At 41.9% G+C, this 25241-nt stretch overlaps 1 protein-coding gene across 1 annotated transcript in view; it reads right to left on the minus strand.

Annotated features, from left to right (window-relative positions):
- Positions 1 to 25241, minus strand: part of cntln (centlein, centrosomal protein) — an 84925-nt gene that overhangs the window by 54786 nt on the left and 4898 nt on the right. Inside the window, exons 4-11 of the mRNA XM_068727718.1 lie at positions 23344 to 23428; positions 20265 to 20402; positions 18982 to 19161; positions 16799 to 16932; positions 15709 to 15871; positions 14790 to 15071; positions 5746 to 5886; positions 899 to 1018 (exon numbers count right to left, since the gene is read on the minus strand). Coding sequence (XP_068583819.1) covers positions 899 to 1018; positions 5746 to 5886; positions 14790 to 15071; positions 15709 to 15871; positions 16799 to 16932; positions 18982 to 19161; positions 20265 to 20402; positions 23344 to 23428 — 1243 coding nt within the window. The remainder of the gene's footprint in view (positions 1 to 898; positions 1019 to 5745; positions 5887 to 14789; positions 15072 to 15708; positions 15872 to 16798; positions 16933 to 18981; positions 19162 to 20264; positions 20403 to 23343; positions 23429 to 25241) is intronic.

Below are 25241 nucleotides of genomic sequence, written 5' to 3' on the forward strand. Positions count from 1 at the left end.
AAGTTTGAGAGAGAGAAAAAACAAGGGAATGAAGAATTGTGAGAGAACGACGTCATAGAGCACGTGAAGGTTAAAAGACCAATAAAGCTGATTCGTTTAAGGGAAAAAAAACCTGCTGCATCCACTTTCACCAGCGCAGCTCCTCTCCTGCTGCTTCACTGCCTACGCGCTGTTTATGTGCGCACACGTGTGTATTTGTATGTGTGTGTGTGTGTGTGTGTGTGTGTGTGTGAAAGACACTGTAAGAGAAGGTCACAGAGGAGGCAGTGGCAGCGGTAGTGCAATTGAACCCTTTGGAGAGCGTGACTCTTACAGAGCTGCAAACCTTCCCACAACCCAGCGGCTGATAGCAGCAATCATATGTGAGATAGTGGCAAGAGCAACAAGCAGCTCCACTATGCCGGTCTAGTGCTCCACACTAACAGCTGGACACCACTGTGTCATTGAATGGGCCCAATTCAGCAAACAATACCTAGTTCATAGTCACTGGCAGTCAACGGTCTCGGTTATACTAGCCGCAAGGATGCTCACACGGACACGAGCTGACGCGGAACAGTGAAGAGGAAACATTAGGATCTTTCACACCCATGTGCGGGTTTCTACTCATGGCAAACAGACATTCTCAAAGCTCCTCAAAGTTCCCCGTTTTCTCCGCCCGCCTGCGTAGTTTGAAATTGTTGGATGTGCACAGACAGGTGAAAACTTGCCACACAGGACTTATGGGAAAAGTGGTAACCCTTGCAGATGCAGGAAGCCTAAATCAAGCTTAAAAAAGCAAAGACGTTGATGCGGGCTGCAGGAAACAAAGGACATAAATTTAGAAAAAGAATGGGGATTGCTTGATTTATGTAGATAAGGAAAGGAGAGGATATTATGTGTATTCATCTATGTCAGCTACCTTCAATTGCAGCAGCTCCTCAAGGTCTTGTTTCCTCTGTTCTGCACCTCTTCTCTTCCCGCTACCCAACTCCACACTGCTGGCTGGGGACAAAGACCTGGATCGCTGCACCGGTGCACCCTGGGACAGGTAAGCAAAGAAGCACTGGGGTGAGAACTTCAGCACACTTCCCTTACACAGCCAAGCACAAACCCATGCAACAATTAACATCTGTAGAAACACTGAATGAATGCCAATAATGGAATCATCCATGTTCATTCCATTCCCCTCTCACCTTGAGTAAAACATGAACGTTGTTTTTTTTCGGCACACACACACAAACAAACATGCTATCGGAGGAATAAAGCAAGCTGGCTGGAGCAGCAGTCCGCAGAAGCTGAAGGGAGGAGGTTCAGTTTCGTGTGTGTGTGTGTGTGTGTGTGTGTATGTGTGTGTTTGGAAGAGGGAGTTGCAAGCTGAGAGCGGCAAAGGTTTCTCCCTGCGACTGGCTAATGAGTATGTTCATTTCCATTTACATTGTTTCTTTGACAATAATGATGTCCCATTAGGGGAGACTAAAGGGGCTATAGATTCCAGAATGTGCTGGGCTTCATTACAAGAGGTGGGCAGGGAGGCCGCTCTAATTGCTCTACTAGGGGCCTCCAGGTTACACTTGATAGGACAACTGGAAGAGCCGCCGATTAAAGGGGGGGGGGGTGTTGAAGTTTGCTCTCCAGCCCCTTCTGTAGAAATAAATAAAGAAGTGGGAGAAGTGCTGGGGCCACGCTGTAGAAAAGCAGTGGGAACAATATGCTAGTGGAATATGAATATGGGAGGATAGGAGGCCCCATGCGGTGCCTGGCAGAGCTGACCAGATGGCAGGCTAAAATATGCAATGCGACTAAACGTACAACAGTCCTTGGGCTGGAGTGGTTGAGGAGTACAGGAGGAGAGGGGTGGTGGAGGAGGAGTGAGGAGGTTTATGATAGGACGGTGGATAAATAAGTGCCCTCCCTCAAAAAAATGGGTTCTTTTGGCTCTGTTGTCTGTTAAAGTTTGAGGTCTAATACATCTGTATAAAAACGACAGATTGGAAGAAACGGCAAGCGCATTTAGTGTAACTCATACATTAGTTTACACTGCAACCGAACAAACTGTGGGCTGTGAGGATTCTTGTGTGAAGTTGACTAAAGAACAGTCAACAATGTCGTCCGACCTGCATTATGTAAAATACATGAATACAATGGCTTTTGACTGCTCTGCATCACATCTACTATGTGATCCTGCACAGGAGAGGTGAACTCTGTCATTTACAATGATAACACTAAAAGGCAATTATTACCTTAATGGCAATAAAAATCCCAGTCAAAACATGCAAGGGGTTTGATATTGTGAAAATATTCAGGATTATAACAACAATAAATACACATTTCCGTCACTTGTCTGGTGACATGTCTATTCTGATTTTATCACTATTATTATATCTGTAAGACCATTTTCCTGTGACAAACATGTGTAAGCACACCAGTGTGTTTGGGAATGTGCCTTTAGGCTACAGTTGACTCCAGTGACCCGGTGTGCCCGGTTCTGCAATCATGCCTGCATGGGTGCCAACCATGTGTTCTGATGCTGCCTTAATGACTCTATGCAACTAATTAGCAGATTGATCTGCATATTCCTGATGAGTGGCAGGCCAACTGGCTTAGCCTGTATGTGCATAGGGGACACTGAGAGGCCAAAAAGGGAATCCAGATCAACTAAAAGTCCTGAATTTTAAAGTAAAGAGGATTAACTTTAAAAGTATGACTTATTGAGGATGAATTCTAAATAGGTTTTCAGATAGAAGTACATTTTGGGGAGGATTGATTTAACAATGAGCTGAATATTCCATCATAGCTGTTCCTCTGTATGTGAGAACCAGAGGACATAAACTGCAGTGTGTCTGAAGGCGTACAGGGGAAGATGACATGGCGACGCTGACAAATGACTGAGATTTGCTGCAGATGTTCTCTCTGCCGCAGGTACACGAGACACATGAATGCCTTCTGCTTGTGTGGGAAGCTCTATGCTGTGACATTGTTATTTATGTTCCACAAGTAAGGCCTGAAAGATACAAATCTGATAACATGAGGCAAAGAAAGATGCGCCCGCTTGTCCAGCTCGGCAGCTGGTTGGCGGCCATGACCTGACCCGCGCATCGCACCCTGTTACAGCTTTGTAAACATGAAAGTGCAATGCAGATAGAGGGGAGGAGGGCATCCAGTACGAGGGAAATGAGGAGAGAGGCCCGAGTCTGTATGCAAGGAAGAGTAAAACTCTCAAAGAAGAAACATTTCATCGACTGCCTCCCTTCTCCAACCTCTCTCTCTCTCTCTCTCTCTCTCTCTCTCTCTCCGTCTCCCAGAGAGAGGGGTCACGGTTATCAATGGGCTTCTTTATGATAGCAGCAGCACGTCATGTGTGCGTCTGGAGCTCTCAAAGCTGAACTCGTCCAGGTTCCCGGGAATGTCGTACACACACACACACACACACACACACACACACACACACACACACACACACACACACACACACAGGACAGGACAGGACAGGACACATACAGACCTGCGTCAAAGTGTAAACACATGGGTGCACACATAACACAAAGCAAATGTACTCCATTTAACAAACAAAGTCTATTAAAAGGAGTAAAAGAATTCAAAAGACCAAGATACACTGCAAAATACTGCATCACAAATGTAAGAGCCGGTAACCTGAGAATACACAACTATACGATGAAGCCACACTGAGGACTGAGTGCACAACAAAGATGCTGTGAAACCAAATAAATGTGTGTGGGAATGCCCAGCCAGCAGTAGCACAAATATTACTCATAGAAATGCCCCTGAACAGGGCCCATGAGGTAGAAAATACCCCGGTGGAACGAGCCAAAAGGCTACAAACAACGACTTTTCTAAGACAAAATGACAGCCTCCGCTACCCAATAGGACAGACACTTGAAAGATAGTTGACGAGAAGAGGCCCAAGATACAACGAGTTATATACACATACAAAGAGTTAAGTGTAAAACCCAGATGTCTGGCTATAGCTGAGGAACTCCAGTGATCGTCACAGAAAACAAGAACAGTGCGGCGGGCGGTGATAAAGGGGGACGGGATACCAAGCAAGATACAAAAGAGAACTGCATATGTTTGATTAAGTTAAACTACATCATGCCCATAGTGGACCACTGAAATAAAGTCAAATGATTTTTTAAATAAATTACAAACATAATTTATATATTCCAGATGTTTTTTAATTGGCTAAATATTAATAAATATAACTTTTATTCATCATTGATAGCATTTTTTTTTCTTCAGGCTTTCTCCAATTCAAAGAAAACATTTCTTCACTCAAATTCTGAAAAAAAACATTAGTTCAACACTTGCTGTATGTGGCAAAACGTGAGTCATGAACTGCTCGTCGCCTCGGCCAATAATCACATTTCACTTTAGGCGCTTAGTGAAAGCTGCAAATTGTGTCCTGGGTGGTAGCAGTGGGCTGCACAGAAGGCTCATTTCATCAGCTTTTGACCTTGCAGACTGGTATTATTGTTTAAATGGAGTGTAATGAAGCATAACAGGTTTTATGGTTTCTTTGGAGCAGCATCATATCTGGATATTAAGCAGCCAACAGAGACACCTACTCAAAATGTTCACGTTTTTAATAACAGCAAGGTTTAACATGATTTATGAAGTTGATGTGTTGTTTACTTGCCCAAAGCTAATAACCTTAGGTATTACAACTATTTTGACTTTGTGGGGAGAGGGAGAATCAGGTACGGGCTGAAGAGGCTGAGTATAGATTCATACTGTAGCAGCCTTATAGAGTTGACTGTACCGTACTGACTCTACTTTACATTTTCATTTGATATTGTGTTGTACAAATTGCATCATTGAACAAAATAAAAATGGCTGACTTCTAAACCTTCAGACCTTACTGTTAGTTATCTTAGTTTGGTTTCTACTGAAAAGGACAATTTACACTTTTATTAATCAGATTATGATTCATGTTTTTATTCAGCGTAACAAGGTATGAATTGTGTGAAAAATACATTACAGTCTCACTGTAATTTAAAGCATTGGCACAATAATCTAAATGATTAATAGTAGGTCTGAATCCAGACAAATTAGGTATGTGTGTGCGTGTGTGTGTGTGTGTGTGTGTGTGTGTGTGTGTGTGTGTGTGTGTGTGTGTGTGTGTGTCCTAGGGCAAACACAACAGTGCCTCCAGAAAAGCGAAGCACATTGAATGATGTCAATACTGTTTATTTATTTTGTACAAAATAATTTCATTACATGTACAAACTGCCTGAACAGAAGCACCTCCGTTGAAGCTATAATGAGGACAGCTGTATAAATCAAACAATGTGTCTTCAGGCCAGCTTTAGAGTGAGTGAGGCCATCTAGAAATATGCACCGCCAAACTTATGAGTGGAATACTGAGAAGATCAAAAGCTTCTTTCTTGTTCATAATGTACTGTTGAAGCGGTAAATTAGCCAGTGCCTGAGCCCAAGGCATGCGTGAAACCAGCAGCACACGCCGGCCTGGTCACAGTAGGAGGGGCATCCGTGTGTGTGTGTGTGTGTGTGTGTGTGTGTGTGTGTGTGTGTGTGTGTGTGTGTGTGTGTGTTGGAGAGTTCAGGACAAAGGTTGGCAGAAGCAAGGTCTGATAAATCACATGATTCTCAACAGACCATTTCCCTCATATCCCTTCTCTATGGCTTTGATCTAATCTGAGCGGAGTGGTAATGGGTAAGCGTGGGCATGTTAGCCACTCACCCACGTGCTGTCTCTGACATAATTGGCTGTAGTGTGTGCTAACCTACCTGCTGTCCTCTGACAGAACTGGTGGACCTCTGTTGAAGGGTCTTATCCTCCAGCCTGGGATCGGAGCCTCGGCTGGGGGCCCAGTCAGAATCAGGGCTAGACCTCTGAGCTGCAGCCTCAACCTGCTCTGACACCACCGCCTGTGAGAAAAGAGAGACAGTACATGTGTATTTGTGAGCGAGGAAGACAGGTGTATCGGTGCAGAGAACAACAGAAAAGTGACAAAACTAATTGTGAATCCAACAGGACTGACGCCTCGTAGTCGATTAGTCGACTGATCTGTCGCTTTGAGATTTCTTTCGTCCATTAGTCGTTTCTTTGCTTTTCTCCTGCTGATTCACTTATTTCCAAGAAACTTATGAGCACATCTCTGGTGAACACAAGATTTAAAGTGGTGCTTTTGTGTGATTCTTTGGGGAGAAACTCAGACTCAGAGTACAGGAGTTTTCAAATCCTAACCGATTTTGAATTTGGGTTGCATCAAACACATAAGGACAATCTTCTCAGATGTTTCTCTCTCAAATCTTAAACATATACACACTACAGGATATTATTAAGATTATCGTGCCAGAGCGAGCAACACACCATCTCATTGGGAAGCAGTTGTAAACAAAATGAACAGAGTGCGACAACTAATAATGCTTTGCAGCGTAAAATGACTAAAGCAGAAGGCTAAGCGTCGAGTCTGGGTGGATAGTCCATTCTTCAGCGTCAGTCTCCTTGTAGCAGACGTGACTCTCTCATGACGGAATCATAACCGTTATCATCCAGATTTTCCTAAATATCACACATGTTTGAAAATATTGGGGTGGCCCCAATGGGGCTGCTAATGGTTTGGAAGGTTTAACACTGGATCTGTAAACCCCTCACATTACCAGATAATCTGGGCTTTACAGGATTTCGGGGTTAAATCAGCCCAACACTCCTAAAGTCTGAGCCCGGATTTAGTTTTACAGATATGTCAATTAAATCAAAACCATATGAGTGTTAGTTGACTAAGAATTTCTTTGTTCGAGGAAAACCCTAGAATCCAAAGTTTCGATAACTTGGCTTGCAGTGGTTATTTTGTGAAGCACATTCAAGAAACAAGAATAATTTACTTCAATACACTTCAAACTTGCACGTGTTTATGAATATTTGTGTGTACAACTTAACAGTTATTTGGCACTTTGAATATGAACATGTGTCATATTCAAAAGGACAATGTTCTCATGTAGGAAAGAAAAAGTAATTAATAATCCATAATCTGTGGCATGTTATGATATCTTGATCATAATTCATTTTAAAATGAAATACTAGCCTCAGCTTAACCAAAACAGTTTATAAACAAGAAATGAATCTTGATCTGACAGGTTCACTGTCCAACGGAAAATTGATGAACAAGTTATTTTCTTTGTATACTTACTAGTTTCCTCTTGTGATTAAAAAATGATAGTAAAGTATAGAGAAATCTAGAGGGGTGTGGATATCAGTTTGAGTAAGAGACAATCAGATCACAGACATGCTCAAGTCTTCACCAACCAGTGGGCGACCAAGCAGCCCGTATTCCTTCCTTGGATTGAACCGACAGCTAAATTATTTCAGGGAAACGTAGGAAAATCACAAGCTAGAAGTACTTCAATCGACTTACGCTTGTATAATGGATGTCCACGTGACATTTTCATATGCCGAAGTCAAAAACCAGATGTGTCATGTGGCAGTGGAACAGATATCTACCACCCCCAGCATTGTGGTGTGTGTGTGGTGTAATGGCCCATCTATTTATCAGTGTCTATTAGCCAGTGTCTAGCAGCATCTGCAGACCTCAGCACACAGCAGGTACTACCAAAACAAACCGAAGGGGACAAAGATAAAGCAGATGACCCACCCACAGAGGAGCAGGTTGTGATGTGCACACACTCACGCATAGACTTACACGTAAACATTCCACATTCCATTATGTATCTTGAAGTTAACACTCACCCACACACCTCCTGACTCCATCACTTTACTGCATACATTCTCACCTTTCTTTTCTTAAGTCCTTAATAAAAAGGTGTGAAACACTAAAGAAACAGCCTCACCTGCAGCTATCAACAACATATCTACTGAACACATCAAACCAAAGCTTTTTGACACAACTGTGTTTAACTGGGAGGCCAGGTAATGAAGTAAGCCGCACAGGATGTCATCACCTTTTCTCCAACGAGTCCTGATTGCATTATCAGAAACCTGGCATCTGGGCGTGACCTTGTTAACTGCCAGGGTAATCAACTTTAACCAAAGGGGAGGAGAGGGGATGATAAATTATTAGTGAGGAAGATTTTGTTCATGTTTTATTAAATTGGCCTGTCAAAGGGGGTTGGTCAAATTATCTGGGGCCTCGTTTATTGGAGGCCGGCCATATTGGCGCATCTGTTACAATTATTTATAATTTCCAGGCAGTCAGGAGGACGGACTGGGTTTTTCGGCATCAGCCACATAAAGCAATTTAGAAATTAACTGATGCGGGAGTGTCTGAGTTTTTTTCCCTCTCACAATTTCTCTCATCCCTATCTTGGTTTTCATCCAGAAAAAAAATTAATGTGTGAAACTTTGAGATAGTAAAGGAGCAAGGATGCAAAAGGGGAAAAAAACATAGAACAAGCAGCTTAGTGAAAGCAATGGACTAGGAGAGAGCATGAGATTGAAAGAGAAGAAGAGAGCATGCAGGTGCAGTGAAAAAAAAAAGAGCAAGAGATTGTGGGGAGCTGAGGGAGGGAGGGAAAAAAAAGAAGAAGAAAAAAGCCAGTCTTGGTAATTACTGAACACGATTAGGTTCTTGGGGGAACTTGTCTGGCACTCGCGGCCCTAACTGCTGAGGATGCGGCAGGCAGGACCATATGGAGGGAGGCTTGTGATTGTGCTCCCTGAAGCTCGTGACCCGTCTGCTGCCGAGCCCTTGAGCTGAATGTGAAATGAGACTTGCCAGGCCTAATGTTCTACACATGCACCATTTATGCCACAAAACAAATCTGATCACTGTTAATTATGGAGCAGCTATAATCAGGAGGGCCCCCCCCGCCACACACACACGCACAGACACACGATTACATGCATACACAAATACATGTTCACACATCTGTGGAGCGACAGCGTTTGTGAAAGTGATTGGATTGGCTTCAGGAGTGAGGGCTACAAGGTGCACGCCCCCCCCCCCCCCCCCCCCCCACCGGGGTCAGGTGCACTTTGCATTCAAGATGGTGGTTCTTCAAAAGGATGTGTGTGTGCATATATGTATGAGCATGTGTGTTAACTGAAGAGGAACTTTGTAGAAAGACAGCACACAGTGAGTAGGATGAAGAGTGCATGTATGTGTGTGTGTGTGTGTGTGTGTGTGTGTGTGTGTGTGTGTACACAGCCCTGAGTCCTCCCACACAGCCTGCTTGACCCGAGTGTATGTGCTTGAACGAAGGAGTGCATGTGTCTGCAGCGGCACATGGCTGTGCTTCATTAATGAGGCGAGCTGTGCTACACAGAGGTTCTCATCTAATGAGAGCGGTTGAGCTGGTAAAACACACCGCTGGAGTCCATGTCATTAGTATGTCTCTGGCCCTGGACATGGCCCAGCTCCAAAAAAACACGCTCATACACAAACTCATGTTGACAACACTGATAACACCAATAACACACTCGGCATACACAAGATCAGACCAACATAGCATCATGAAACATTGATCAGACCATAATTCTAAAACATTACTTGAATGTGTAATCTTTACACAATAACGGAAGGATGACTGATACGTCTGAGGAGGAAAAGAATATGTAAATACAAGCAGCAGGTTGCACTAAATTTTTAACATACTTCTAGGGAGGTCCTGACAGTTAAGCTAAAGGAGTGCCGCTCCAGATGGGGAAAAAACTGAAGAGCAGCCAGAGTCCAAACAAGACCCATGTGAAAGACAAATCAAAAATATGGGACTTACACAAGCTTTCCATCACATTTTACTGAAACATCGGCAGAGACGTCTAAAAGCATACTGCTCCGTACTGCACTGTGTACATCAACACAAAACAACTCTCTGGCTGACTCCAGTCTGTTTGTTGAGCTCTTGGTTGAAACATGTATTTCCACGTTTCTTTGTATCATTATGGTTTCATCGTTTTCACTTGATGGTTGCTATTAATGATGATGATCAAAAGAAACGTCTCACCTAAGACAAACGCGACCCCGCAAAACGATGGGTGCATTTATGAGCACATGTGTGTGTAACTAGCACTTTAATTATACGTCTAAAAGTGTTTAGATTGGCTAACATCAATAACGAGCCGGAAGCAGATGTTAAAAAAAAAAAAAAAAAAAAACATCTCAACGAGCTATGGGAGAGCAGAGCTTCTTCAAATCAATTTTTTTTTAAAGTCTGGTCACCTGGGGAAATGATGTTTTCGTGCCTGAGGTTCAGTCTATAAAACCCATATGAGGGACTTGTGTGTTAACAACATTTTGTGTATTGTATGCTATAACGTATGCATAAAAAAGTAAACAGGTGCAGGTGCACAAATTCTCCATCCTTTACGGTACGTTGTAGGAAATTGGCTTGGCCATAATGACAAGTTATATTTACGATAATTAGTGTATTTAATAGTGTAAGAAGAGGTCCTTTTCATAGAAGACATTTTGACATACTAGGAATAGCACTGATAATATTCAAAGCTACCAGTGTGATAGTGAGTCATCATGCACAATACCAGGACCCTGAAACTGGAGCAGCTAAATGGAATTCATCCATTAGTATCTCTTTATTTACGCCTGTGCTTTTCCTACTGTGACATGTCAAAATGTTCTTCATGGAAAAAGACTATAGTACATAAAAAAAGTTGCAGTATACATCTAAAAGACACCGGGCTTCTTTCTGTTATATTTATATGAAACTTTTCTAGAGTGAATTAAAATGCCTAATTTTCCCTTTCCAATGCTGATGAGAGAATAACCAGTGCTTTGAACGACTGCCCACACAATTAACAACTTATCACTCATTTACTGTGGTGAAGGTTCCAGAAAGCCTGAGGTCTGCTATGGATTCTAATGTTGGTCTTTAATCACCGCACAGCTCTGACAATAGCCAAACACTAGACTACAATAAATATCTTAGATTTGTCCACTAATGAGGACTCTCTTCCCTGCCTCTACATTGTGATGGTGGCCACCCAACCTGGCAACCCAAACCTCCCCAACCTGGCAGTTTTTATCTGCATCTCATTGTGTGTGGGGGTCACCCAGGTGCCAGATGATCAGCCAGGCCCTACAGCTAGAAGATCAGGGCATGAGGCCATCTCCAGTCTGACATTATGGAGTTTTCAGTAAACACACATACAGAGACACATACACATTACAGAACACTTTGTGTGTGAAACCATTAGTTGATTTGTTGACTGACCAACAATCATTGTGATCATTAATTAAAGTTATTTATGAACACTCTTTAGTTCTAGCTTTTCCACTATGATGATTTGCTTTTTTCTTTGTACTTTCTACATTACTTCACATTGAATATTTTTGCTCCGGCAAACTGTGATGTGTATTTTCAATTATTTGTCTGCCATTTTTGTTTTTACACTGAATGACAAATCGTTAAAACAATCAACAGATTTTTTTTTTTTTTTTTTTTTTTTTTAAAGATCGTTAGTTAAAATTCTTAAGCTGAAACATTGTTTTCAAAAAAGAAAAGCAACATTCGTTTTTTTAATGGTGCTAAATTTAATATCCACAGCATGATACAGTGACAAAGAACTATTTGCTGTTTAAAAATAAAGGGGAGTTATACATGAGCAGAGAATGAAGTCACTCCCCCTTTGTGTGCTTTGTTGACGTAGCCGGTCTGGTGGCGCATGCCTTTTAGTGCGTGTTGAGAGCCGTGGAGTGGCAACAGATTAGTCTGAAGTCCGAAAACAGAGAACCTGTAACCTGGTGCTGACCTTGCAGGTTAATTGATATAGGAGGTAACATTATCCAAAAAGCACAGCATGACTCACATTAACTTAAAACTAGCAGAATTGTAGCTTTAAGCCTTAGTAAAGTCTTCTTAAGCTTCCTGCAAAGAGTTAACTTGACATAAGACAGACGAGAACAGACAGTCAATCTTGGTGCACAGCATGGAAGTATAACACACAATGGGTGTTATTCCTCTCACCCACCCTCCTCCTTTATTCCTGCCCCCCCCCCCAAAACCACTGTGGGAGGGGTGTTCAAAGCCGTCGCTCTGGTCCATATTCAAATGAGCGCTGCATCTCCCCCCTGCGCTCCCGTTGCTATCAGCACTTTGATCACCTCCAATGGTAACTTCCACCAAAACATTTAAAATTAAAATCAAATCTGCCTTAACAACCTGAGCATTAGAATTTAACAGGTGTTCGGGAGGAAGTTGTTACAGAATTTGCGATTATATGCTCGGATACACACACCTTTAGTCAAACACACACCTACGCAGACACACGCATACACACAACCTGTCAGTGAAATTACAGAGTGGGAAACAGAAAGCCCTCCTGACTGAGTGCTATACCTTGGGATACCTGATCTGTTCACTTTGATGTCAGTAGGTAAGAAAGTTAAAAAAACAAATCAGCCAGACAGCAGCTACATGTGTTCAGTAAACAAAAGTTCATAATAATTCTTAGTATAGGTTATTATGAACACCGTATTTTTTGTAATTACATCTCAGCCCTGGAAATAAATGTGTGATGAGTTTGGTTTGGTTTTTTGTAACTGTGTGGGGAAGAGACATGGGGTGGAGTTCATGTTCACTGTGATAAAATAAAACACACATATGTATATATATATATATACACACACACTCACATACATACCATTCATATATGCATGCATTCACGCATGCATGCCCACACTACACACACACACACACACACACACACACACACACACCACTAACTGCATCCTCTCTAAATGTAGTATTAATTACTGGGGGAACCACTACAGTACTGTATTTAATTACTGACTAAATGATCCATTTATATTCCACCGCTGGTTAAATTAACAGGGTTAAGTGAGACAGGGCGATTGTAACTCACTTAACATTTGAGCTGATATCTTTTAACTTTCAGTCTGGGGGCAGCACTGTCAGAAAATAGCAACCAATCAAATTAAACAATTACAGTCTGTGGAGGCAGAGAAATTACTTAACTGCTGCAGAAATATTATCTTCCACTGCATCAGCTTAGTCTAAACTGAAGTTAAAGTCATACTGAGGAAACAAATTTATATTATATTACAGCAAAAAGTGCAGTGCCCTACAATATTGATGGAATGAGGTTGTGTGGATATAGGTACCTGTTACTATTCTCGTCTTTGACACTGTGTGGTCCAAGAACCACCTATCACCATATCATTAGGAGTTGTTAAAGCCCACTTAAAATGTGGCTGCAGCATTAACTTAGTTTATACTAGAGCCTCTATTGCCTTGGGGGGGGGTCGGTTCAAAGGTAGTGAGAAAAAGCCAAACCCCTGCTGACTGACAGATGTAGAACTGAAACTCCAACTACATCTTCAGAAACATAACTGGGCTCCAATTAAATCACCTCTCACCACCTCTTATCTATCTTTGCATGCTGACGAGAGTACGTTAAAAGGACTTCCAGGTACTCGGGTGGGAGGATAGAAACAAGACAGATAAAGTGAGTAAGTCAGAGAGTTCATGCGTGCCCAGGACAGAGAGCTGGAGAAGATCATAAAGTTGACATGAAAGACGCTGGTGCTAAGAGAGATGCATGTATCAAGGGTGAACTAGAGCGATATTAAAAGAGTGATTCTCAGTTAAAGACCAGCGCCACAGGCCATGCTGGGGCTTGTCAGTCATTGCTGGGTCTACTAATACACCTACACATTGCTCTCTCTGTACCTTAGGACAATTAGACACTATCTCCGGTAAGGTGATTGAAAGAAGCATCATTATATAATAGTCTTTATAATGTAAGAGAAAGCTACATTCATTAGGCAGGGCATCATAAGCCTACATATTTTGTTGTCCACACCCACATGAATGCATTATGCATATATACTGTAAATAAGTTCAAGAACTTAGAGTAGCATCATAGAAAAAATGTTTTTAGCCTGGATTTGCGATGCTCTGGATAGACTGGATGAAGGAGAGGGCCTCTGTAGGTGGACATGGTGAAGATTTAAGTTCCCAAAAGGACAACACCAAAAGAAAATGTGGAATATTTACTGACGACTATTCTTGGTCCATGCATTCCACTGAAAATTAGAGTTTGGCACTGTCACACAATAATTGATTCATAACTTGTTTTTATTATTATGAACCCAACTCAACTCTATAGGCTCGTTACTCCAAGTGTGCAAGGCTGTGCAGAAAAGTTACAATGTGGTCCTATGAAGCACGATACTGTAAATTCTGAACTACATTGCTCCGGTTTTCATCATTGATGACTGGACTGAATCATATGTAGCCTGTGTTTATTATGTGATATATATGGCCAGTTTATAATGGTCAACATCTAATAGCCGACCTACGAGGCTCCACGGATTTCTCAAGCAAAGACGGTGAGCTCATATGCCTCCATTGCTGGCATATTTAGAGCTGCTACCGAATAGTTTGAAGATTCATTCATAACGTTGACATTCAAACTATTATTATTAAAACTTTAAAAAACAGTACAAGTACAGTACTACTTCCCCAGATGTTGTCTTTATGTTTATTGTCTTTATAATCTTTCCTTTGTTTGTTAAAGAGGACACTCGTTTACGAGAACACTATTCGTATTGTTGTGTGACGTATGAACAGAATTATGACACTGACATCCAAGAAAATCTATTGATCGTGTGAGCAAAACTCATTTTAATGGTTGGCTTTGTTTTTATCGGCATCCGAAACATGCAGAAATCAAAGCTGTCGCATAAGAAAACAACCCACTGCACCGCAAAATACAAAGTTTTGAATTCGGTGTAGATAGGCTCATGTAGATAGATATAGATAAATATTTGAATTGATCTATTTGCACAAACTTTTTGTATTTGGTTTGAAAAGACCTGAAGAAGGGTGCTTACCTTAAAGTTTGTTTGTCTGTTTGGTGAGGGGTGTTGCTGCTGTTGTTGCTGCAGTTGTATCTGTTCCGGTTGCTGCTGTTGTTGCTGCAGTTGTATCTGTTCCTGCTGCTGCTGGTGTTCCTGTTGCAGTTGTATCTGTTCCTGCTGCTGTAGCTGGGCCTGGAGTTGCAGGATATGTTGGTCTTTCTGAGCCAGCAGGCTGCTGAGCTTCTGGTGACTCTGACGGAGGTTGGCCTCACTAGACACAAGGGCCTGGTAGCACTGACTCAACTCCTTGTACAGCTGTCGACAAACACAAACAGGACACAGGGTTGCAGACCAGGAGGGGAGGTGAAGAGGGAATGGGTCACGTCAAATGGATGAAGATGAGACACAAGATTGGGTGACATAAAGACCGACATGTGTTGTCATATGGGGATGTTTTTTTATTTCCATAGTAACAAGAAAGACATACAAGTAAGGAGAAAGAAAAGGAAAAATGGTTTGATAAAAATATAATAAAAAGAAGAATATCATATGAAATGGGACCAAAAATGACCCTTTAAGTTCATGTTTTATTACGCATAATTGCTCCAGATGTCTCCCCCTACCCCCTCCCTGTGTAGTGCTGAGTATGATACAGTGGTACAGTCATCAGATAGAGGGGTGGTAGGTTGAGAACCCATTCACAGTAACAGGATACGGGGAGAAAAGTCCTTCTTTTCTGGCACTAGTCAAATAATTGTAGGTTACAGCTAGCTTGGAAATAAATCACCACAGCGGGAGAGCCCTGAGTGGAGGGCAACAAAGTGGTTCTAATAATGATGAGTTTGAGCTTTGGCATGTGTGTGTGTGTGTGTGTGTGTGTGTGTGTGTGTGTGTGTGTGTGTGTGTGTGTGTGTGTGTGTGTGTGTGTGTGTGCATGTGTGCATGTGTGTACCCTCTGATAGGAAGTGGTGTCAGCAGTATGTGCCTCCTCTTGGTTCCTCAGGACTTTCTGAGTGTCTAGGTTGAGTCCTTCCAGTTGCTTGATGAGATGGCTCTGCTCTGCTGCATGCTCTGTACTCTGTCTGTACAGGGTCTGCACCTCTGCAAACTCACAACTACACACAGGCAACATGTTAAACAAATCCACACTGTACATGCACTGTGACTGCTGAGTTTCTCAATACACAATAGAGCAGTACTGGCATTTATTTCTCCATTAATAGCCTGAAATTACATGCCCAGGTTCGGGATGTAATTAAAGAGGTAGAAATATAGAAGTCATATCTAAAAGGGTGTGAGGAGGCGAGAGAACTCAAATTATTATTATTATTAATGCTTTTTTCTTCAGATTTTATAATTCAATTAAATGTGTAAAAATGGGTTAAAACATGTAAAATTTGATATAGATGTAATTTACCTATAACACTGAAAACTAAATGTGCAATTCTGGGGTGAACCCAGGACAATGACATGTTTATTAGATCGTTCTTAAAATTTCTCTCACACATAGCAATATCAGCATTAACGTTTATTTCTGAAATTTGTTTTGTGTCCCATGGAATTACCGGAAAGTGGTCTACTAACTAATGAGGATATCTTTATTCACCTCGCTAAAACCTAAAGAATGGTCTCTGGTCGTGATGTGACTGACATGTAAGAGTGCCTCTGGCATTAAAACAGAAAAGTAGTTAAAAAAAAGGTTGAGATTACAAGTAAGGCTCCTACAGTTCTCACAGTTTTTTATCATATCGACTAAAGCTTAGCCAAAGCCTGCAATGTTTCCCTTTTCTACTTCTTTTAAAGCACATCCACTATGCAGGGCTTATCAAGTGGCTTTAGGTGAGCCAGAGTGGAAGAAATCTGTGTCACCCCCAAGCCTCCCAGTGTAGAGAGCAATATAGCAACTGCTCTACGCAGCAATCCATGTGAAGTATATGTCTACGCACGGGACAGACGCGTACGTCCTTTAACTAATTAAATGGCTGTTACACGAAAACAGACACTGAGGTGTATTGGGCAACGCTGAAGTCGGAAGGGCTCACCGAAGTTGATTGAGTTGCCCCTCTTTTGCCGCTACCTCCCTCTCTTTGGAAGAAAGCCGAGTCGTTAGACTGCTGCTGTGGCTCTGCGAGCTGGACAACTCCTGCCATGCATTGCGTAGCTCCTCCTCCAACTCCTGGTGTAGAAGAGTAACAACAGTTTATTTATATTTCAGGAACACATGTTGCTATGTGTTTGCAGTGATTGAGGACTAGGCCGTGTAAATGCAGCACAGACTTGTGAGGTTGCTGCTTACTCTGCCCTGGAATCAGAAAGGTAGTATTTCACACTGTGACAGTGTAAATGTTGGATATCAAACAACCCCTATCTGATGCTGTCCACGCTGCACATGTCTCTGCCATGTTTTTCTGTTGTCCGTCTCTCATCCATCTGACGGAACAGACACTCTTCTAATTTAATCCACACAGTTGTCTACACTGGCTGCGTAACGGCTCACATTTCTGTCACACTAGCATATTTTAGGCTCCAAATCTATTTACTTCCGACTTACATATGTAACTAAATTGATTGTGCATTGGGCTGTAAGCAATGTCACAACACTTTTGAGTGCACAGCAGCCTTGTGACTGAACAGATCTAATGAATAGACAGACGTAGGACTGCAGCTGCTGCGATTGTGCTGCTTTCGCTGTGCAGCAGGTGTAGACAAGGTGTTAGTGACAGCTTTTCCTTAATAAGAAAAAAAACATTAGCGCAGGGCAGGGTGCACAGCATCAAACACACAAAGGTCTCCAAACCTTGATGAATTAAATGTAATTAAAAAGCGTTTCACAGGGCCAGAATTAACCATATGCAAAATTAATTAGTCTTCAGCAATTACAAGAAAGGACATGAAACGATGCCATAATACTTGTGTGTGTGTGTGTGTGTATAAGTGCATAAAAAAAGCAGTAGACTATAGTTACCCTTCAGGAGAACTCGCAATGTTTGGATTTTAAAGAGAATATTTGTATCATTGTCAAGCAGGTGCTTTCTTAAGTGTTTAAATAAGAGAAGATAAAAGGAGGATCACTAAACATCACATTGTGTTTCTTTCATTTTGTCCACCCCCTATAGGTGCACCGTATCTACACATGCACTGGAAGACATTGTAAATTCCTTGACAAATCTTTGCTATGTAAAACAAATTGGCATGATGTATCCACCGCATGCCCGATGTTCTCCATCTCTCACATCAATGTATGAACCAAAAAAAATTAGGAACAGGTAGGGTGTATTAGGCTGTGATGGATGTGCATAGACTAGTTGCTGGGCTCCATCTCGTCCAAGTGTAATTACTCTGCAGCCCTGACTTATTTAAGACTTCCTGTCTGACTCCATTTGACGAGCGTAGCAATAGGTTTCATAACAATTAGTCTATAAGGAAGGGGGAAGAACGTGAGGCTCCTCTGCTGCTTCTATGTCCTCAGACTCTAGTATTGGCAGGCAGCGGATTTCTGTAAGGGAATGGCAAAAGGCGGCTGAAACCTCTGAAGGATTTTGATTGTGATTTGAGCCTTTTTCTGCATCCCCCTCCCCCAACCAATCTTGTAAAGATGTGTGAGCTTTGATGTACACATTAATAGTGAATGACTTCTGAAACTCTGCAAGAGAGTGGTCACTCTTTCCCGACTTCTCTCTCTGGAATGTAATGCGTATTATATTTCTTAATTATATCATTACGTACTTACTAATCATTACTGAGTGCTTTTAGGTACATTTCCACTCCCCCACCCAGTGGTTCATGTTTAAAATAACAACACTGCTGTCACTGTCTAATCACTGTATTTCTCATGTCCACAGAGATGGAAAGTATTGATTTATGGACAGATTCTGAAAATGACCTGCTTGCATTTGGAGACCATGAATGACTCACAACAACAACAAAGAAAATGACTTCACAAAAGTTCCTTTTACTTGTGGTCAGTCCAATTCATTTTTTACCCCACACAAGGAAGCTCTGTGTCCTCCATGTTGAATAATAATTTTTCCTTCCTTTGAATATAGTCTCTGCATATTTAAATTGTGTGCTTTGCAACAGAGATCTTTTTATATTCACATGCTGAGGAGGAAAGGGTATGAAGGATCAGAGAGTTCAAGGTGTGCAGAAGAAATGTAAAGCTAGAGGACGGTGCCCTTCCTGTACAGCTATGCGTGTCTGAGCGGACTTGTCCCCGTGTTCGTACCTTGACTCTGTCCCGGGCAGCATCCCTCTGGTCTCGTTGGCTGTTGGCCTGCCTCTCTTTCTCCTCCAGGTCAGCTCGCAGGGTTGCACAACGGGAGGTTAATCCCCCTTTCTCCTCCTCTAGAGCCTGCACCACCTGCCGCTCCTCCTCCTCTTTCCTCCTACACTCCGTCTTCATTTCCTGGATAAGAGAGGTGTGTGTGTGTGTGTGTGTGTGTGTGTGTGTGTGTGTGTGTGTGTGTGTGTGTGTGTGTGTGTGTGTAAGGAGGAGAGTGTGTGTGTGTGTGTGTGTGTGTGTGTGTGTGTGTGTGTGTGTGTGTGGGGGGGGGGGGGGGGTCATGAGGGCCAAATAAACAACGGTGATGGAAGGAGGGAAAAACAGAAAAAAGTAGCAATTCAAACTGAGAAAATGAAAAGAGAAAGATGGAGAAGTACAAAAAGAGAAGCAACCCATGGGGTTGAGGCTGAAATGAATATGTAAACAGTGGGCCGACTTTGCTGCGGGAGCCCCCTGCATGAGTTGCTGATTGGCCAAGGTCACCTGTGCTGTATGACTGTGCCCACACGGCCAGATGTTGGCCGGTACGGGCCGAGACGTGCCGCAAGAGCCGGTCTCATGCAGGTACAGGGGCCAGTGTGTCGGCTTTAATGACAGGCTCCTAATGAGAATAGGGCTTGCTGCAAGACCCATTAGACTCACCCTAGGTCTCCTTTGATGCTGTCCCCCACAATTTCTCGCCATGAGACCTCACCAAGACTGTGTAAGAACCATTCCTTTATCAATTAATCATAGCCAGGTCCCAACTAAGCATAATTAGGGAGAAGCCACACCATCACATGAACACTTTTCACTTTCCCCCACTGAACCAGTCATTAAGTATTTATTTGCAAGTTAACAGGCTGCTTTCCTTTTCTCTCCCTCTTTCTCTCTCGCACACACACACACACACACACACACACACACACACACACACACACACACACACACACACACACACACACACACACACACACACACACACACGCACACGCTCTCCAGCTGTTAAGTATTCTCTGTTGTCAGTAGCAAGAAAGAAAGCTAAAAGCAAGAAAGGGTGCGAGAGGAGAAGACACAAAGACATAGAGATTGTGTTCAAGAGGGCTGAGCAATCCTTGTTCTCTTCAAAATGATTCAAATGCCGGTGGCTAGTGCCACGGGGGGGACTTGTCGTGTTCGGTGCCACACAGAACAGAGACTGTTTGACTCTGAAGCCCAGACCGCCACAGAAAATTAGTTCCACCAACCTTAAGTTCCTGACTGTTATTGACCAGTTCTTCACGCAGAGCTGTCAGCTCCTTCTTCATTAAGGCGCTCTCCTCTTCCACTGTCGTCCTCCTCCTCCGTCCCAAGTTGTTAATCCCCTGCTGCTGCCCTGTCACTGTCTGTGGCAGACAGCGAGACAGGAATCAGACAGGGAGCGACACAGAGAAACAGAAAGAGAGGGAGAGAACGAGTGCCCCAGGTTTCATTAGGGAATTAATTCTTGGAATTATCAAATATATGATCTTGTCCTGACCAGTTCTGAATAACATAAAACCAATACGTTTGTTAGGGTTGCAAATAACAATTATTTTCCCAATTGATTATTCTACTAATTATTTTCTTGATTAATTGTTAGGTCGATTAAGCCTCAGAAAACAATGAAAAATGCCCATTGCAATTTCCTAGAGCCAAAGGTGATGTTAGTAAACGTCTTGTTTCGTCCAACAGACAATCACAAACATTTTCGTTCGAAAAATGACTTAAAACGATTCTATTTCAAAAGTTACTAATTAATAAATCACATATTGGTTAATCCACAACCCTCAACAGAAAGCTAGCGCATACTATTAAGATGTATTGTGAGTCAGAAAATTATCATAATGCTTCATGATGAACAATTCAATGTTTCGTAAGGTTAATCAAACCAGACCGGGCCAGCACAAATTATTCAATGATTTTAATGACCACCCACTTTTGATGCTGGTATATGCTCACGTCATGTTTTTTTGGCAGCCTTTGTGGCATTAGCAGGAGGAGGCTGGCCTCTTAACACTGCATCAGCTGGGGTTTGGTTTTGGCTGGTAATCCACAGCCTTCTGTGGGTACACCCTCCTCTCAAATAACACTGTGCTTTGGGATGCAATTAATTGCCATGTTGAGGGAAATCGCTCAGATATATCCAGATAGTGGATTTAGCGTTCCTTGCTACTCCTAGCTCGCCGTGGTAAGAACAGAGGGGGCTTTAATAGAGATTTATACTGGAGAGCAGAAAATAAATTCAAACGTTGATAATGAGGTAGGCAAGAACAATTTGAACCCCAGTAGTGCTCAATTGATAGAGGAGGAAAAAAAAGGGGGATTCCGCCAAGTTAAGAGGTCTAGGAAAGAAAGATTAGCATTTGAAAATTCCCAGTGCTGTTCAAAAATGAAAGCTAATTATGTTACAAAAATGGAAAGGAGTAGCGCGGGAAAGTGTATAGAAAAAGAGGTGGAAGATAAAAAAAGAAGTTGGAGAATGGAGATATCAAGAGGAGTGTAGGATCCTGTGTGGACTCAGTCGACCATCACATCTCCAAAAAAAGAGAGGAAAAACCAATGAATCACTTTTTGGGTGTGTAAGGCTCAAGACTGGATGAGATGATAGCGGTCAGAGGGCCGAATGACACAGCACAGAGTTCAGCGCTCCTAATGAGATTCTCAAACAGCCCGTAAGTTTCATTATCAACCGTTTGATAGGAGAACAAGACACTTTCAAAACGCATGGAAACCACAAGCAAGAATGAAAATGGAAGAATTTATCGACAACATATTATTGGCTTTTCTGTGAAAGCCACTTTGGAATTCATGAGATCAGTGGATTAGACATAGATAGGTTCACACATTTACTTTCAAACTCATTTGAATTATGAGTAGTGGATGGTGAATGAAAGAATCACTCAATTATAACAACTGTTGGTACAGAAGGTTGGTTCGCAAATGTGACACACGGGAGAAAATGGTCAAGTTGTCAGAAAATGATGTGTGGCTACTGCCAGCCATTAGTTTATATACTAACAACAGTTACATTATTACAGATCAACACAATATGCAGTTCACCAAAGCCTTGTTAAAATCAAGCAGACTTCACTGAGATGTTATAACGTTTAGAATTTTCAGTGGACCCTTCTGGCACGTAAAAGAGGAAAGCATTTTATCCTTAAAGTGGCATTCACAATACAACACAATACATTTTACAATACTTCTGCATAGCATGCAATAGCAGGCCTTTCTTATGGAGACAAAATAAATAGATCCCACCTCATTACTTTCACGCCCTGCATACCTATTATTGCTATAAGTACCATTTAAACACAGTAGTTACAGTTCAAATATTGCAATTCTAACATACTCAGTGTCTCAAACTTGATCTTATGTTCTTATTTTTTATATAATTGTGTACAGTGAGTTTGTTCTTGATAAAGCAGCCTATTTTCTTGGTTTGTGTAGCATTGTGGATGCCGTCCTACACTGCACTTTATTCAATTGAATCCAACTTGCGCTCGACTGTCTTTGTACTTGTTTTCTGTATCTGTCTGGCACTATGGGCAACCTGTGAGAAAAAAGTACACTATGTTGACTGATTGCACTGTTGTACTGCCCTCACACTAAAGGCCCAAATAATACACTGAAATAAAGTTTGACATAATCACACATCTTGTGCTCCTATGAGTTAATACCGTAGCTACTGTATCGACTGGATAAAGATGGCTGAGGAGGGTAATTTAAAAAAAACAAAACACTGGCAAGCTGATGACTCCATTACAGCCTGTCTCATCAGGAATGAACATGATTCTGGATGAGGGACGCTAATGAAGGAGGCTGACAGATGTTTCAGTGAGGGGATGATGATTTGGAGTAAATTACATTAGTGATGTCATTATTGTCAGCCATTATACCGTCGAGAAATATTGCTCAAGGCGTGGCGCAAAGGAAAGCAGGTAAGAGAGAGAAAGAGTTTAAAAGGTGCAAGTTGAGAGATTGGGAGCATTTTGATTGCCTCACAACAGCTCGCAACATTCCGACGGCGAGCCGGCGGCTCATGGCTAACAATGCAAACTATGGGGAAAGTGCTGACAGAGCTAACAGTGTTTACGGGGACCGGAGGGTGGGTGCTACACGGTCGGGACAGTGTTATCAGCTGTAACTGCTGTAGGGGAGCGGTGCAGAGCAGCACCCGTGAGCTAACCAGTTGGGCACACTCATATGCACTAACACCCCCCCCCCCCCCATTAACGCGTCTGAGATCTAACAGACATTCAATGAGCACAGAAAGTTACAGTCAGTAACTAAATAGTACTGTACCTGTTCCAGCTCCTGTATCTTGTAGTCTTTGGACTGGAGGATCTCCAACACTTTTCTGTCCTTGATCTCCGCTTTGTGCTTCTCACTGGAAGAGAGAGAAAAGAAAAACAAACAGGTGTGTTCATAGTCATCGACAAGACTTGAGGCTATAAGGTCAGAACAATTGGACAGTACAAAATATGCTACGCCTACATAGGGCTGAGCGATAATTCAATACAATCATTTCAAGGGAATCGTATTGAAATTAATTCACATTTCAAGATATTGTGAAACACAATTACATTGCCTAAATTGATAATAAGCAGATACTAACTCAAGTTTCTTCAAATTTCAAAAATTCAAAATTCAATCTAACTATTATCTTAATGTGATTACTCACATCCATTTTAACATAGTCAGTGCATAGCTGGAAATATTAATTTATTCTTTCTCTAAAATTTCACTTGAAACTATTATGTTCATTTTAGAAGAAGAGAAAACACTCTGTACTTTTTATTTGTCAAGTACTTATTTCACACAAAAAAAGGCTTTACCATGTGTCATATAGATTATTTATTGAATTACCAGAAAACATGCTATATTTTGATATATATGGTTATCGAGATATGAAATGACGTATAACTTAATGGTAGATTTTGGCCATATCTGCCACTCGCATGCCTACAAAAACAGACCCCTGTCCTCTTCAAAATGATTTACTGTAATTGTTCTATAACTTTAAAAGACAGTGGGTGTTCATAACATAGAGAGAGAAAGACGAGGAGACATTTCAGAAATCTGTATAAGGTTTTAGTTAGTTTGATTGGACTGATGCCTTGTTAGTACTATAAAACATTGTTTCTGTAATACTTTCCCACTTAGTGTTAATCCTGCTTTTTGTAACCAATGTACATTTCCTACTATGAATTTCTAATTCTTTGCTCACCTGCTGAACTTGGCAAATAAAGAATAACCCTTACATATAAGCGATTCGTTTTTTTTAAATTATTTTCATATGTTTATAAAAAGTATTAAGAAAAGTATTATCAATGTAAATAAATAAGAAATATCTGTTATAAAAATGTGAGCTACTGTACAATCCTGCTGCTCCACCACACTCTGAACTTTCCTCTTCAGCCCACTAAGCCTCTTTTATCATAATGAACTTTTAGGGAGACAAAAAAAGGCATCAATTGGGGACCTGTTTGTTTCAACTGCTATAGGCCACCAGGGGCCAGCCATTCCCCCCACTCATCTCTTGCTTCTTCTACACCTCCCATCTGTGAGGCCTTTTCTCTCGTTTCTTTGCCTCTTCTGATCAGCCCTCTCCCCTGGTAGACACCGAAATAAGTATCTGATGTCCCCGGAGGAGCTGGAACGCAGGCTGGCCGAGCTACATTTCCTTGTATATTGGACTGTGTTCACCATGTCCTGAGCAACCAACCAATCACTCTACAAGATCCACACAGGAAGGGGAGGGGAGGCTGAATGGCGTCTCCCAGTAGGCACCTGCGCTTGACTGGAGTCGACACAATTACCATGTCAATATCCTCCTGCGCATCAGGTGATACAATACACATACAGTCTCCGGGTGCATGTTACCCCGCGAGTCTCAGCGGACCACCATACTTTGATGGGTTTCCTATGAGGCTATAAAGGAACTGAAGAGGGTGTGGGGAAGGAATGAGACGCATAGGTACTAAGGAACTCTTGGCTCGCTGCTACACTGTGTTTTACCCCTATTAAGGGTCTGCTAACAACTGACAGACCTCAAAATGTATGTGATATGCACCCATGATAGGGAAAATATCGTTCTAAGGAATCCTCAAAAGAGAAAAAAGTCAGTAAAAACTAGTCCAAGTATTGAATAAAGTGTTCATTTCAACATATGCAAGTGGAACAACTGGTGTTCAAACTGC

This window comes from Cebidichthys violaceus, unplaced genomic scaffold (genome assembly GCF_023349555.1).
Source record: "Cebidichthys violaceus isolate CVI_PGR_0920_01 unplaced genomic scaffold, fCebVio1.0.p SCAF_4, whole genome shotgun sequence".
Taxonomy (NCBI): Eukaryota; Metazoa; Chordata; class Actinopteri; order Perciformes; family Stichaeidae; genus Cebidichthys; species Cebidichthys violaceus.